This window comes from Aricia agestis, chromosome 5, assembly GCF_905147365.1.
Source record: "Aricia agestis chromosome 5, ilAriAges1.1, whole genome shotgun sequence".
NCBI lineage: Eukaryota > Metazoa > Arthropoda > Insecta > Lepidoptera > Lycaenidae > Aricia > Aricia agestis.
The window spans coordinates 14,185,746-14,201,903 of NC_056410.1; the positions used below are offsets into that span (position 1 = coordinate 14,185,746).

General features: G+C 37.2%; 1 protein-coding gene across 1 annotated transcript in view; it reads right to left on the reverse strand.

Annotated features, from left to right (window-relative positions):
* The window catches only part of LOC121726777 (aminopeptidase N-like), a 29,818-nt gene that overhangs the window by 7,724 nt on the left and 5,936 nt on the right, over positions 1–16,158 (reverse strand). The window contains exons 2-12 of the mRNA XM_042114282.1: positions 15,209–15,382; positions 12,556–12,870; positions 11,458–11,647; positions 10,628–10,881; positions 10,026–10,218; positions 9,366–9,552; positions 6,947–7,044; positions 5,363–5,545; positions 4,411–4,589; positions 3,861–3,980; positions 3,611–3,704 (exon numbers count right to left, since the gene is read on the reverse strand). Of these exons, the coding sequence (XP_041970216.1) occupies positions 3,611–3,704; positions 3,861–3,980; positions 4,411–4,589; positions 5,363–5,545; positions 6,947–7,044; positions 9,366–9,552; positions 10,026–10,218; positions 10,628–10,881; positions 11,458–11,647; positions 12,556–12,870; positions 15,209–15,382 (1,987 nt within the window). The remainder of the gene's footprint in view (positions 1–3,610; positions 3,705–3,860; positions 3,981–4,410; positions 4,590–5,362; positions 5,546–6,946; positions 7,045–9,365; positions 9,553–10,025; positions 10,219–10,627; positions 10,882–11,457; positions 11,648–12,555; positions 12,871–15,208; positions 15,383–16,158) is intronic.

Below are 16,158 nucleotides of genomic sequence, written 5' to 3' on the forward strand. Positions count from 1 at the left end.
CCAAAACTCCCCAAAAAATCAAAATATTTAAATTTTCTTGGGGTATGTTCTACTAAGCGCTCAAAACGCTGAAATTCACCTTCAACAGGCCAAACAAACAAACAGGCCAGCAGTTTTTAAATTATGGAGTGTAGATGGAGGAGAACTATCTCTGTATGTAAAAAGTGTCCACTGAAATGCGTTAAATTAGGGTGGCGCTACAGTAGCAACAGGGTAAATTTTAAATCATTTAGCAGCTTTTATTTCAGCTATTTTAAGGTTATATTTTTCAAAATATAATATAAGTATATTTATATTCTGTCACCAACGGCTACATTCATTCCTTACCCTTTGCTGCAGCTAGCGCCACTCTTGGAGGATTTTTCAACTGTTATTTACTGCGTACAGCTGGACACTTTTTCAAATATCCCTCATATAAGATAGTTCTCCTCCATCTACCCTCTATATTTTAAATACATACTTCTATCTTTTTTTTTTCATACATGTATACAACGACAACAAATATAATAATCTGTCAGCTGGTACGACTCAAAAGACTATAGCGACATGTGCTTTGTGCGGCAGTTCCATCTTAAAGGTGGCTTTCGGATCTATGCCGTGAGCGACCGCGACCGGTAAAAATTCAAATAAAATGCTACTTTATGACATAGAATATAGGTATCATTTTCTACTGACATATTTTGCGTGGTGACCCATGCTGCCGCCGGCGGCGGCGTAAAAGCTAGTGGTTGAGTAAAATGAAACCTATAGCCTATATCATAAAGTGGCATTTCGTTTGAATTTTCGTCCGTCGCGGTCGCTCGCGGCGAAGTTCCGAGCCATTTTAAGGTTGTTATTAAAAAAATATTCCATTCTTCAAAATTTTTGTCCCCAAAAATATCCCCAAAATATTTTACCCCCTAAAAAACCCACTAAATTTATTTTTTCCCACTAAATTTAGTGGGAAATCCCCATAGTTGGCAACACTGCCGCATTTACCACACTAAAATCTAATACAACCTCCGACTTGTCGTCATTTACGTCTTTTTATCTTTGGAATTACTTGTGATAGAAAAATAATAATTATGTAGGAATATGCGTCTCATTATATGGAAGGGCATGATGCAATAAAAAAAATGCTATTTTGGACATGACCTTTTATACGTAGGGACCGTCGATGTGTACTTAATTATTTACTAAAAAATTAAAATAAAATAAATAATTGAGGGGGGCTCCCATACAAAAAACACAATTTTTCCCTACTTTCGCTCGGTACGGAACCCTTCGTGCGCGAGTCCGACTCGCACTTGAACGATTTTTTTTTATCCTTCAAGTGCATGTTTCCTGTATTATTATACAATGATAATACACTAGACAAGACACTAGGCACAATATAATGGACGATATTCGCTTAAAACCACTCGAATGAGTCGAAAACACACATAAGGCATGATTGAGGGCAACTTGCGTGCTCAATTCTCAAAACCTGTCTCTTTGTTAGTCGAGGAAAAAATTACGCTTCTGGCTGCTGTCCCTATAGAAGGTAAAACGTACGATTACAACAATGGTACTGTAAAAGTCTCACATAATGTTTTTTCTAGTTCCTAGATAGGCCTTAATGATATTTTCAAACAAAATTTGTTTGAACACAAGACAACTTTTTTAAGCGGTGCAACTGCGATACTATCGCGCGTTTGCATGGATACAATCACGAAACTGTCGATAGCTGTGTGCCCTAGCCGCTAGCGCGTGGGGCACTTATTCAGTCGCGATGCATACGCGGCACAACATAGAAACGCTGTCACCTGACACGGTCAAAAAATCGCCGTATGCTAATGGACACGGTGCAACGCACACATGACGGACGGCAGCCCCCGAGATGAAGCGGGAGGGGGTGTTGTCTACGCGTTAAAATACGCGTCAAAATACGACGACGCAACAAAGGTTTAATTCCGACGACAACGCGACGCGTTTCTAAAGGATCATGGGCATTTTGGTATATTATTGCTCAACAGAGATAAAATATATACCATTAGATAGCTCTTAGTGAGTAGGTAAAAAGTGATATGGCGCCCAGCCCCTAGCAACTGTACTTTTTTAAATAATGTACAGTCAACGTACAAGGCCGGCGTTACCGACGTAGTTTTTGTCGTCTATGTGGTAAGATTTATTTGAAGAAAAGAAGAAATGTTAGAGATGTCTTGTCTTAGACAGTACACCTTAGATTTACGCTCACAGTAGTAGTTTAACACCTCACTCATACTTGGACGGCGGAGCAGGTAACAATGACAGAACAGAAAATATAAATAGAAGATAAGTGTAGACATAAGACTGTACAAGTGTTACAGAAATTGTATTAAGAACATAAATCCCTCAACTTAAAATCAGGGTTTGATGTGTAGGGGAGAGGGGGATAGGAGACTGGGGAGTATCATATAAGGGTTCCTTGTTGACTACGGAACCCTAAAAATAATCATGCTATAATGTAACGTGATGTTATCAGCATGAAATATATGAGCGCTGATGTCACTTTTAACATGGCTTTACTCAAAAAGTACGACGAATCTTGACAAGCGCCCTATTGGTCATTAATATACATGGGTATACCTTCCTAAAAATATACAATCCATTCCTGTTGAGCAATATACCAGAGCCCATACATTTTTACCCATCATCATATTTTGTTCTTAATTAACAGATCTCAATTGCGTGGGATCTTGCAAATAGAAATTGTCATCCTGATAAGTCACATTTTGCTAAACATCTTTTAGATAGTAATCATACCGTGCCCGATGACCATTCCTATAAAGTTTTACATAAATGCGATAAAGGCTTTCGGCTGAGCGTGTTGGAACAATTAGAGATCATAAAAGAAAAGAAAAATAACAGATTTGCATTGTTGAATGACCAAACTTGTTTGACTACGTCACCGCTTATTAATATGTTCGGGGGTTCTAGTGAGCGTAGTGGGGGTAGTGGGGATAGTAGCGGGGCTCGATAGTGTATAAAAGGCGGTGTTTTGGCTGGTGGCGGCACTTAACTGACGTTGTTCGTAGAGTCCACGTCCTGAGGATGCTCCGGTGTTGGGGCGAAACGCGCGTCGAGGTTTTCAACCTGCATGGTGGCGAGGGGCCTTGCACGGATTTGCCAACATTATTGCTTGTGTGGTGGTGATGTTTGCAGGTTCTTGCATGCGAGTGTACGCATAGGCAGTGTGGGAGGAGGGAAGTGCTGTAGGCATGCCTATGCGTACACTCACTCATTTACTTAAAGGTGGAAGTTTATTTCGCGGAATATTGCTAAAAATAATAACAAATTAAATTTTAAGCTATATTTCCGCAAAGTAACGCCTGATTCCATTAACTCTTGCAAATCTGTTAAATCCATACGAGATCTACGCGTCACGTTTCGGTCTGATTTAACCCTTAGGGTCAATTCAGACCGCAACGTGACGCATGGTGACGCGTTTCGCAAGACGGCTCACGCAATTGAAATCTGTCAATTCAGTACAATTTTACAAATGCATCTACGCGTCGCGTTGCAGTCTGAATTGACCCGTAGGTGGTTGCCCTATTTCATTTGTATTATTTGCACTTACAACTAAGTACGAGTAACACACATTTCCACTTGCCTCTGTAGTAGTGGATGAGGAGGTGGACATGATGATGGGTTGCGGTCGCGGGGTGCCGACGGGAATTTTGTACAGAAATCGGTTCTCTTCTCGTCTGAAAATATTGAAAAAATAATATAATTAATTTAACTTCAGTATAATATTTCGCCAAATGACAAAAAGTTAGAATTTGTGTTTATTTTTTGAGAAATTTGACCATTGCTTTTTTTATTTATTTATATTAATTAGTACTTTACAAAGCAGGGCTCACATTTTGTGTTCTGTGGCGAATTTATCGTCCAGTTCCAAGCGATTCAGTTTTTCAACGATGTTCGCGTCTTCCGAATTTAGAATGGTATAATAACAGGCTCTTCTAAAATCTGGATTCAATCTGAAAGTAATTTTTAATTGATTAAAAGCTCAAGTTCATTATGTTTTAGAGACTGATTTAATTGAATAGAATCCGTACCTAGACGTTATTTAATCCGCACAGGCACCAAAGTATTACTTAAACTATGACAAAATATTACCCGGCCTCATTTCCAATTTTTGTTACTATTCCTCAGCTGATATAGAATAACTAGAAAACGCCCGCAACACTTTTTGGGAAAAAAGAGTTTTCTATGTAGAGACTGGACTAGACCTAGACTCAAACTATCTTCATACCAAATTTCATCAAAATCAGTTCAGCAATTTAAGCGTGAAGAGGTATTACACAGGTAAAAAATAGACACACTTTCGCATTTATAATATTAGTAGGTACTTATTGATAAATAAGTTATGACTTATTTATTACAAGTTTTACAAGTTAAACTTAATACCTTGTATTAGCTAGCTGATGGTCGGAATAAAATCTCCTCATATCGTTGAGGCAGGCCCGGAGCCGCACTTCACAAGCCAGCTCCACCACGCCACTCCTGAACAGTCTCGTCTGCGGCCATTGCTCGGTGTTACTCATTAGGCGCTTGTAAACGGTCGACACTTTACTTTGAATGAATTCCTGTAAATATAAAGTGTACTTTGATAATACTGAACAATACTTGACTAACTCTACTTATTTTTTTTACTTAATCCACACTTTTGACTAATAATTATTATTATTATCTAGAAACCAGGTGACGCAAGCTGTATTTTAAGGCTATATGACTCAAAGATAAACTAAACATTACCATGTTAGTTTACTAGTATTACTTTTTATTTAATCGCACACTCATTAGTGATTATAATATTTATCAGAAGTTCCATCAGAGAAGTTGATTCATAGGCAGATAGCAAACCTACGTAATTTGGTCGCATTATGTCAAACCTAGCCGCCAACTCACAATTCACAGCTAAGGCCTAAGGGTCAATTCAGACCGCAACGCGACGTGTATCTACATTTCATTCTAAACTTCTACACTAGGCATTTCTAAATTTGTACTGAATTGACAGATTTGCAAGACGTCTCGCGCAATTGAGATCTTTTTTTATCGGGCAAAAAGCCCACCACACATTCCCACCACTGCAACTCCTGTGTCGCCAGGATCAACAGTGGTAACTAACCATGAAAACCCTTTGATATGATCTCAGGGATGCCCGAGGGACAAGCCAAATCAGTCTTGGGACCCGCAACGAAATGAATCAGAAGAAATTTAGGAGGAGTAGGATTGAGATCTGTCAAATGAGTACAAATTTAGAAATGCATCTGCCATAGATTGCGGTCTGAATTAATCCGACCAATTGACGTAGGTCCGTCAACTGCCTAGGAATCAATTTCTTCGATGGTATATCTACCTGCCACTCTATGTAGAGCGTCTTCGTCATCGCAGCTCCTTCCATTTTCAACAGTTCAAACCCAGATGCAACTGAGTCCCATACTACAAAACTTAGTTCTTTGTGTAAATATTCTAAAACATCTCTAGCAATCTCTTCTCTGATATCACCAGCTGCGTATAACGCGAAAATGTCATTTACAATCTGAAAATTTAAACACATACATTGTCACAGTATCGAGAGAAATAATACCGAGCTCACCATTATGATAGATTACTGTAGCTTAATTTGCTGTCACCATTAAAATGTGTTTTTCCGCCACAATAGGGATGATGACAATGTCAAAGATTAGCGAATTTTGTTAATAAAATAAAGAAATCACGATAAAAAATAAATGTTCCTAAAATTTCAGCTTGATAGCATTTGTATTTTTTTTGTTATGCGCCTTTAATGTTGGATATTCAAGTCGAAATTTTTTTCAATTAAATTTCTTAATATTTGTATACAATTCGATAACTTATGCAATTAAAAGCAACTTTTGTCATGAAACCACTTTCATAAACGCAATATTTAATATACCCGTCGAACAAAGTTGTCTCCCGATGCGTACAAACTACGAAAGACTGACGTCAGTCTTTCGTAGCACTTTGTATGGAGCGTTTCGGGCAGGTCTTTTTATGAGATATTCGAATTGTCATGTCTTGGTGAATTTTTAAGCTATCAGAGTCATTATTTCAACGATGTTTCTATTTTTTAAGTGTCCTTCAATTACCGATAAGAAAAAAAATAGTCATCATGCCTAATATTTAAGGCCGCCTTAAAACTTGGCCATTTCGCTGCCGAGTGCCGTATTATTAGATTATGTCTATAATTCCAAATGCATGCTGCATCTACTGGTTATAATTTTATAGACCGTACTTATTATCATATTGTCCTGTTATTTAAATTACTTGCTTATATCTATACTAATATTATAAAGAGGTAAACTTTGTTTGTTTGTTTGTTTAGTTGTAATGAATAGGCTCAAAAACTACTGGACCGATAGAACCATACAATGTTCTAAATAAATGTAGATCTTATAAATATCTACAAAAATGTCCGCGACACACTATACCTATCTATGTCAAGTGAGGCACAACAACCATTTTTTTATTTAAAAATCTTGATATTTTTTTGGACTACATTTAAACGCATTTATTTTACTCATGTTAATAATCCTTATCAAAATAAATTATTTCATCTCTAAGTACAGTTTATGTAGACAAATTCCCCACCCCACCACTCCCACACCCACCGCCCACGGCCTGCCAGCACGCAGATTATCAGAAGGGGTTGTTCAGGGAAGTAGCTAACGGAGTTTTAACACAGCTGAAGCTACATGACTGATTTGGTCGTCAGCTCTTAGTCGAGTAGTAGTAGAAGATCTATGAGTAAACAAACAAAGTTTACCTCTTTACAATAGATTAAAAACTACTGAATTGATTTTAGTCGTTTTTTCAGTAAGTGACATAGGCTTTATATTTTTTTCCCGTGTGAAGCCGGGGCGGGTCGCTAGTTTCTATAATATACTAAGTGAGGTTTGTTAAGTAATATTATTTTCCTTACCTGCGCTCTATTCAGTTCATCTATGGACAGATGGTTCTCTTTAAGAGTCTTTGCAATGAGCTTCCAGGTTTCTTCATCATAATTAACTCGGTAATATCCTACAAATGTCATTAAAATTGAATTAATTATAATTAGTTATTTTACTTTTACTTTTTACTACTTTATTAGTTTTATTACTTTTTGTTTTAACATATTAGCTAAAATGGTAAGTACTTGGACCACTCACTAGTTGGTCACGTTTAGTTGGTCTGACTGACTTTTTATCTCTACGTATATTTTTATACGTGGGAGAGCCATGCTTCAGCACAAATGGGCCGGCTCGACCGGAGAAATATCAGGTTCTCACAGAAAACCGGCGTGAAACAGCGCTTGCGCTGTGTTTCGCCGAGTCAGTGAGTTTACCGGAGGCCCAATCCCCTACCCTATTCTCTTCCCTACCCTCCCCTATTCCCTTCCCTTTCCTTCCCTACCCTATTCCCTCTTAAAAGGCCGGCAACGCACCTGCAGCTCTTCTGATGCTGCGAGTGTCGCAGTTGAACTGTTACTGTGTGTGTCGTAGTGGAAGTTGCTTTCCATCAGGTGACCCGTTTACTCGTTTTCCCCCTTATTTCATAAAAAAAAGTTTTCAATAAAGAGCAAAACCAAAGGTAAAATTGCGAAACAATTAGTATAAGTTCAGTTGGTCTGACTGACTTTTTATCTCTCATAAAAAAATTTCAATCGGGACTTAACGCGACTTATCTAAGTAGTAATGCTACTACGAGTACATACTTTTTCTCGACGTTTCGGCCGTGTTGCAACGGCCGTGGTCACGAGGGGACTGCAGGAGCGCGACGTCTTCGTTTGCACCGGGCGGTCGGTTCTACGACTACCCTCGAGTTTTTAAAAATTTTAATTATAATGCAACTCGAAAGTTTAAAATGTTATTTTTATCTAAGTTCTATCAAAATGTATTTTGATACATTTTGATAGAACAAAATCAAAGGTCATTGCACCTAAAATTGCGAAAACAGTTGAAAGCTACGTTCAAGATTTACTTATTTGACAACTAAGGCGTACGGAGTATATTTCGTACACACTATAAAAAGCCATAAAAGCCATATTCGTAGTAATAAAACTACTTGAAATAATTTGTCCCACGTACTGAGTGGGCTCGCCTGTGGGCGAGACGAAAATAGCGAGGTTGCAATAAACAGCGGCCAAGGATTTCGCGATCAATGTTAGTGTGTAAAGGCCGAAGCTTATAAACATTTCCTGTATGGTTTTTGAGGATGTGAGTCAAAAGTACGAGTTTTTAGGACACAAAATTTAATAGTATAGACAGGTATGGATGTATGAAACTGGGTCAATGTCGAACATCAAATCAAGACGTAAGTGGATGAATAGGGTAAATAACATGAAAAAACTTCCCGTTTTTTTTGTTTTAATGGAGGCTTTAAAGCCGGAAAAAATATTTGCAATAGAAAAAGTAGGGATTATATGTGTAGCCAGATATATTAGCTTGGTTATTAAGTATATAAGTCACAAGTTTTATTAAAATATTTAGGGAAAAAATGAGTTATTGTCCGTATGTTACGAAATGTTACTTGTTCGATTCTTCCACTCACGTCTTCAAATATAATAAAGAAGAGTACTTAAAGATGGTTATGGATATATTTTTTTCTTTTTTTTTATGAAATACGGGGGCAAACGAGCAAAAGGGTCACCTGATGGAAAGCAACTTCCGTTGCCCATGGACACTCGCAGCATCAGAAGAGCTGCAAGTGCGTTGCCGGCCTTTTAAGAGGGAACAGGATAATAGGGGAGGGTAAGGATGGGAAGGGAAGGGAATAGGGGAGGGTAGAGAAGGGAATAGGGTAGGGGTTTGGGCCTCCGGTAAACTCACTCACTCGGCGAAACACAGCGCAAGCGCTGTTTCACGCCGGTTTTCTGTGAGAACGTGTTATTTCTCCGGTCGAGCCGGCCCATTCGTGCCGAAGCATGGCTCTCCCACGTATAAATAATATTTGGTTTGTGGGCTTTTAGAAACTTTGCTTCGTTTCGTTGCGTTGCCGCGACGTCGACGTAAAACTGCAGCGTACGTAGTTACGTACACTGCTTTTTGTAATGAAGCAATGTTACCTCCCTCTACGTATACGGTAGAATCTGTTGGAAATAATAGAATCTTTCTTTTAAATAAAATAAGGGGGCTAACAAGCAAACGGGTCACGTGATGGAAAACAACTACCGTCGCCAATGGACACTCGCAACATAAGAAGAGGTACAGGCCACGCGGGCCGGCCTTTTAAGAGGAAATAATAGCTCTCTTCTTGAAGGTTTGCAGGTCGTATTGATCCGGAAAGGTGACAGTTCGTTCCAGAGTTTAACAGTGCGTGGCAGAAAGTTACTTAATCTGTTTCAAAGTTAAATAACGTAGTACCTGATGCATTTGTGTTCAATATAATCCAGCCGCCATCGAGGTTTTCACCGAAAGTGTAGGTCTGCATGCCGATAGTGAACCTCGGCTGGTAGCAGTTGTAGCAGTTCTGATTGTTCTGCATGATGTATGAGATCGGTATCAGATAGTTGGAGTCCACTTTGTTTCTGCTGATGAAGCTGAATTGCCGCTGGAAAGGAATTAAATATATTGGATAGTCGATAAAACTGGATTAGTGCATTGGAATGCTGCTGTATTGTTTTGTAAAATTAAATTATACTGCGTTATATTTTACTAAATTAAATTACGGATTCATTAAGATCAAATTGAAGACTCTTCATAGATCTCATAAAATCGATTTCAATGAAGTTAGGCACTTTTACAAGAAAATGTGCTACGCTATAAATTAGCAATGAGCATTCTTAAAATATTATTTTACTACTCATAGATGTCGCCTGCAACTTCCTTGCGCCAAAATTCTTTTATCGTGCGGGAACCGAGCCGAGATAAAAAGTATCCAATGTCCTTTCCCGGGACTCAAAATATATCCATTCTAAATTTCAGCAAAATCCTTTCATCTGTTTGAGCGTGAAGAGGTAACAGACAGACACACTTTCAAATTTATAATATTAAAAGGTTATTGTATAACTTTTAAACAGTTACCTGCTTCAACTGTATGGCGTTAGGTTGGCGATCCCTCAACACCTGGACGTTTACAACAGGGTACCCAGGTCTATGGAACCAGGAGTTCAGAACTCTGGACGCGGTTGAGCCGTTGAAGAACTGGTTCAAACACTCGAATGTGTCGTGATCAAGACTTATCATGAAGTCAACTAGGGAAACGGATTTACCTCTCCTGGAAAAGAGTATAATTATATTTTATTTATGGATTAAAATTCCAAGGTTTCTATGAAAACATAATGTTTTGTATAGGTTTTAGATGTTTTAAAGTGTAACTTATTTGTATTAGCTTTACCTAACGAATGTATATAATTCTGTGACTGCGTTATGCTGTAAATTTTTACTAGCTGAGATTGCTAGCAAAACTGTACTAGATTCAGAATTTTCTTAGAAGAAAAAGTTTTTGTATCTGTCGGTGTTCGGCTATTGCTAATGATTTGAATAAGACTGCTATTTACCATAATATCAATAATATAATATGACTGCTGTTTAGCATATCAATATGATTGTGATGTATCAATAGCCGGACTATAATAATATTATGATAGTGAAATGTTTTAAAATTAAAAAAAAAATAGCATTACCTTGAATTAATATATTTAACTAAAGCCTGATGGAACTTTTCAGTTCCGATCCAGTTCTCTACCATCCAAAACAGCGAAGCAGTCTTCATGGTGACAAGATCTTTGTATCGATTCGGAATATCAATAGCTAATGTGTTATTGAAGTTTATCAAGGCAGGAGTGCTATGGTGCCAGTCTATCGCCATAGCTTTGTTCTTCATTTGCAGACCGTAGTATGATATTGGGATATTCTTCTTTGGTATGCCGTGGTTGTACTGTAATGAAAAAGAGGTATTACTGCATTAGTATTTTGTATTGTGTTAATGTTTGCATTAGATTGTATTGCAGAAAATAGATAATAATATCTGAAAGGGTCGTGCTTGAGATAATGTTTTGGGTAAATAATAATATAGTTGCATTGTTGTCGCTATTCTGAATATTTAGGCACAATAATCTTTATTTCTGTTCTCTTCATAAAATCTTTATTTCTGGTTTGTGTCATAAACAATGAAAGATAATTATGGAACAACTTATTTTCTTCTTCAATTCAGTCATTCAATTCTCACCTATACAATTATAGGTATCAAATAACGTCCTTAAAGTTTTAATAAGATCAGTACCCCAACATGATTTCTTTATTTCGATAATACATACTATAATAAAATCACAATCTTCCATTCTACCATTGCATCAGCAGATAATGAACCTACGTATATTGGTCGCGTTTTGATAAATCCAGCCGACCGATGACGGCATCTATGTTGACATAATGCGACCAAAATCCGTCCGTCCGTCAACTGCCTTTGAATTAATTTCTTCGATGGTACAATTTTCAAGACTTGAATACTGACCTGGGTCAAAAAGTAGTAGGTGAGGTAGGTGGCCACTCCCTCCTTAAACCACTCGTCCTTCCACCTCGTCCGCTCCGCCTCCCCAGGACTCCCCAGCCAAATCCTGCACAGCTGTTGAGTCAACTCGAACATCATTTGTTCCATCTGCTTGATGCTGGTGTAATCGTGATGGTACGATAATCTGTTGTCCCTGTAATAATTGAAAATTAATTTACTGTGTATTTTTTTTTCTATAATTAATGAAATGAAATTTTGTAATTTCTGTCATAGTTTGGACCATTAAGTACCTTCGTGTGTTTATTATCAGAAAGTATAATTTATATTTTAGATATTGTATTCTGATATTTTAAAATAAAACATAAATGTACCATCGAATAAATTTATTCCTAGGCACGTGACGGGCCTATGCCATTTGGTCGGCTTATGTCAATTCAATGTTAGCCGTAATGCGATCAAATTACTTAGGTCCGCCATCTGCATAGAAATCAATTTCTCTGATAGTACTTTGATGACTTCTTAGTTCAAAAACTCTTGAATAACAAATTTATTTATAGTACATGTTCACTACGATTACATTTAAAGTATCTTATTTAACCATTGTTACAAGATTATTTTGTATTGCGTTACTAAGAGTTTCTGAGTTCTGTTGTTTTTATTAAAACGTGAAATGTGATGACTCAACGGTAATATAATCAATTTTTAGTTTCACGACTTGGCAACGTACGTAGCCAAATTAACACAATGTTTTTGCATGAATTATTGAAAAGGTGAGATTTTTTTTATTCAAAACTTTCGTGTAAGCGATCCCTAGGCAGTAGGCGATCGATTGTATTACGAAATATCACATATTGTGCAATATTATTGACCGTCTGGGCTTGATATTGAATCTTACCTTTCAACCTTATTGTCAAATAAATTGTTCGATAGTATTATACAATGGTATTGCACAATAAAATTGATCGTCTGGGGGCCCACTTAGAGGTAATAAATTAATTTGTACAATAATTATATTAATAAAGTGCTCAGTGTAAGTGCATTAACCACCCTCTTAAGTGCTGTAATGTAATTTATTTTCGAATAATGATCAATTAAACTTACCCATTTGTTAGTAAGTTCCAACTCCCAATTTCGTATCCATTAAGGATTGTCGGAACAGATACTATATTTATCGGTCCGTTCACAAGAGGCCTCTTCACTGATGCATAATCATGAATCAAATTTAGAATCGTGGCTCCAGCGTTTAAGATGACGGTGTAGTCTTGTAGAGTGGAGACCGGCGCCCATACGCATATGGTATCGGTCTTATCATCTGAAGTAACCTCTCTGTGTCCGAATTGGGAATGATGAAAGCCAACTTGGTAGAGAGCAACTTGAGGCGAAGATATGTATTCGATAATCTTGTAGTCTTTTGAACTGGAAAAAAAACATTTTCATGTAACGCTAACGATACATTTGCATAAACAAATTAAAGTAAACGAGTTGAGTATTAGATAGTTAAAATACTAAACACGATTACTTACTTAATTTAGTACACGTTTCGTTTACAAAATGGAGCCAAAGTATGATACCAAAAATGTAGAGCATTACATAACGCTCTTACAATAGAAACGTAACATGTAAATATGCATCGAATAAATAATAAATCGAAGAACTTTCAAGGAAACCCACGCTCAAAATCAAACAAATACTTTGTGTGAAAACATCTGTTGCGCACTCGTGCTATAGAATAGGAAATCATTACAAGTCAAAACGTAATCACCTCACATTCACGGGGCCCTTATAGAGAGAGGCCTAACTGAGTAATTGGTGCACGTATATGGAATGGACGGGTACAGTGGTTTTCTATAGAGATATTTATGTTTTTTCACCAAACCTCTCTCGCTACTTTCTACGGATCTTAATCGGTTGTAATTCGAGAGATCGGAAATTATTGAAGGTTGTTGCAGATTTTTTTTTATTTTTGAGGAAATATAATAGGTATTTAGTATAAACGTTATATTTCTAATAAACTTGATGACCTTACAATCTTGTTGAGATAACGCTACAGTAGTTGTTATTAAAAATTAATTGATTGTTGCTAAATTACAGACTGCAATATACATTTTATATAATTTTGAAGTTGTATAATTGTAGAAAATAATTGTAATAACGGCGAGCAAAAATATAGCGTTCCTTAGGATGAATTATTTAAATGAAATGATCAATGTAAGTTTAAAAATATTTAGTAGAGACATAAAAGTGAATTATAAGATGTACTTTATATTCTTGCCAAATTTTTTAAATTCGGCCTAGTATAGTTTCGAATCTTACTTTAGTTTAAAATAAACATAAGTGCTATAAAGATAAATTAATAAAATAGCTGATAGTATGAGTGGTGCCATATTATTAAAATTCCTTTATCATCTGAAAATCATTAAAATTTGAAAACGCCACACGTAAGTATCAAATTAAAAGTGAGTATCATCCATAAAGTTAATATACGGATAATATGCGGAATAGAGCAACAATCTCGAGCTGTCAAACGAAACCAAAATTGGTTTTCATCTGTGTGAAAAATATGTGTACGTATACACTTACTCAAGTATGCTTGAACATGAATTCTATGAGATTAAATTGTCAACGTGCGGCACGTGTGCCGACTGGACGTCAAGAAAAGAGTGCTGCTGTCATGTATCACACGTCTCGTTTTAACACGCAGTGTTACTGATAGTGACATCTCTCTTGCTCAGGCCTTTGTTTCTCTATTCCGCTAGGTATATTAACTTTATGTATCATCTCAAATCTTTTATCCCACAAACACATTATCACTGGGCACGATTATGAATGAATGTTTTATATAGAAGCGACACTGGCAATGAGCCAAGCCCTTACCATCCGTAATAGGAGAGTGATACAGACCGTGAGAAATGGTGTCACTCGCCGTCTTTGATTCTCAAATAAATAAGGCATAGGTAAATCTAATAATAGATCTATAATGAACTCGCATTGTGAGGTTGGAAATTCATATGCGTAAAGTGTTTCGTTATGACTATTCTACCAATTGATTGGCTGCGAAATACGCCTTTCAATAACTTTTTAATTAACTAAGGGCATTAGTTTATTAGAAATTACAGTGGAAATGTTTGCAACGTCGGATGGGCATGTAAAAAGTCGGTCCTGCGCCTGGTCTCTAGCCAGTCGTGTCGGTCTTCCGTTCCACTGGGTTATGAGAGTAACTTGTGTACTGCGCACACACTTGGGCACTATAAAATTATTCCTGCGTAGCTGGCCTGGTTTCAATGAAATCGGCCACCATCACCGAAACCGGTGTGGGAGCTATTATTATTATAAAACATAGTATAGGCTATGTTTTATAATAGTACCCTCAGATATAATATATTGTATAAAATGTATTTTTACTCGTATATGGGAGCCTAAATATTTATTTTATTTTAATTTTACTATCAATTATTAAAGCACTAATACCATTAAGTATATTGTGAATATTTCAAGTGCCTACGTGTAGCCATTATTGATATAGAGCAAAAAATGCCAAAAAAAATCAAGTTTGTTGTTAAGGGTACACCTTAAATATTTGATTTAAGTAAGTATTTTGTTTTTAGTATTTGTTGTTATAGCGGCATCAGAAATACATCCACCGCTCTTGAGATACAGACTGGAGACAGATAGATGGACAGACAGACATTAAAGTCTCAGTAATAGGTTCCCGTTTGTACCCTTCGGGTACGGAACCCTACAAACATGTATTTACCTTTGATGTTTCAACTCATCGGCTATGACGAGCGTGGTATTACAGTACTGTGTACCGGGCTGTGGAGGAGTCACGTACACCTTGAACTTGAACACCGCCTCGAACCGCGGGTTGTCGAAGCACGGGAAGAAGTACTTCGCTCTGTTGGGCGAGAGCCGCGTCGTCAGAAGGTACCTGAAGGAAAAGGCAAATAATATAAATAAAAAAATTAAAGCCTTCGGCAAAATAAATCTTATACGTGGGAGAGCCATGCTTCGGCACGAATGGGCCGGCTCGACCGGATAAATACCACGTTCTCACAGAAAACCGGCGTGAAACAGCGCTTGCGCTGTGTTTCGCCGAGTGAGTGAGTTTACCGGAGGCCCAATCCCCTAACCCCTACCCTATTCCCTTCCTTACCCTCAACTATTCCTTTCCCTTCCCTTACCTACCCTCCCCTATTACCCTATTCCCTCTTAAAAGGCCGGCAACGCACTTGCAGCTCTTCTGATGCTGCGAGTGTCCATGGGCGACGGAAGTTGTTTTCCATCAGGTGACCCGTTTGCTCGTTTGCCCCCTTATTTCATAAAAAAAAAAAAATTGTAAAAGGTAAAAGTACTATCAAATAAGTTGATTCTTAGATGAATGGCGTACCGAAGTAATTTGATCGCGTTAACCCATCCAACCGATCACAGCTAATATTGAATTGACATAACACGACCAAACGACGTAGGTCAGTCAACTGCCTGGGAATTAATTTTCACGGGAATGCATTAGGTACAGGGCCGTAGGGTATGTTATTCGAATATTCGAATACTCGTTTTATTCGAATATTCGACGATTTTATTATTCGAATATTCGCCAAATTATTTTTCGAATAATTCGAATACTAAAAATATTTATTATTTTTGTTTACAATGCTATCAAATATAAAATTAACATGGAAAGAGAACATAATTAAGTTTATTTCA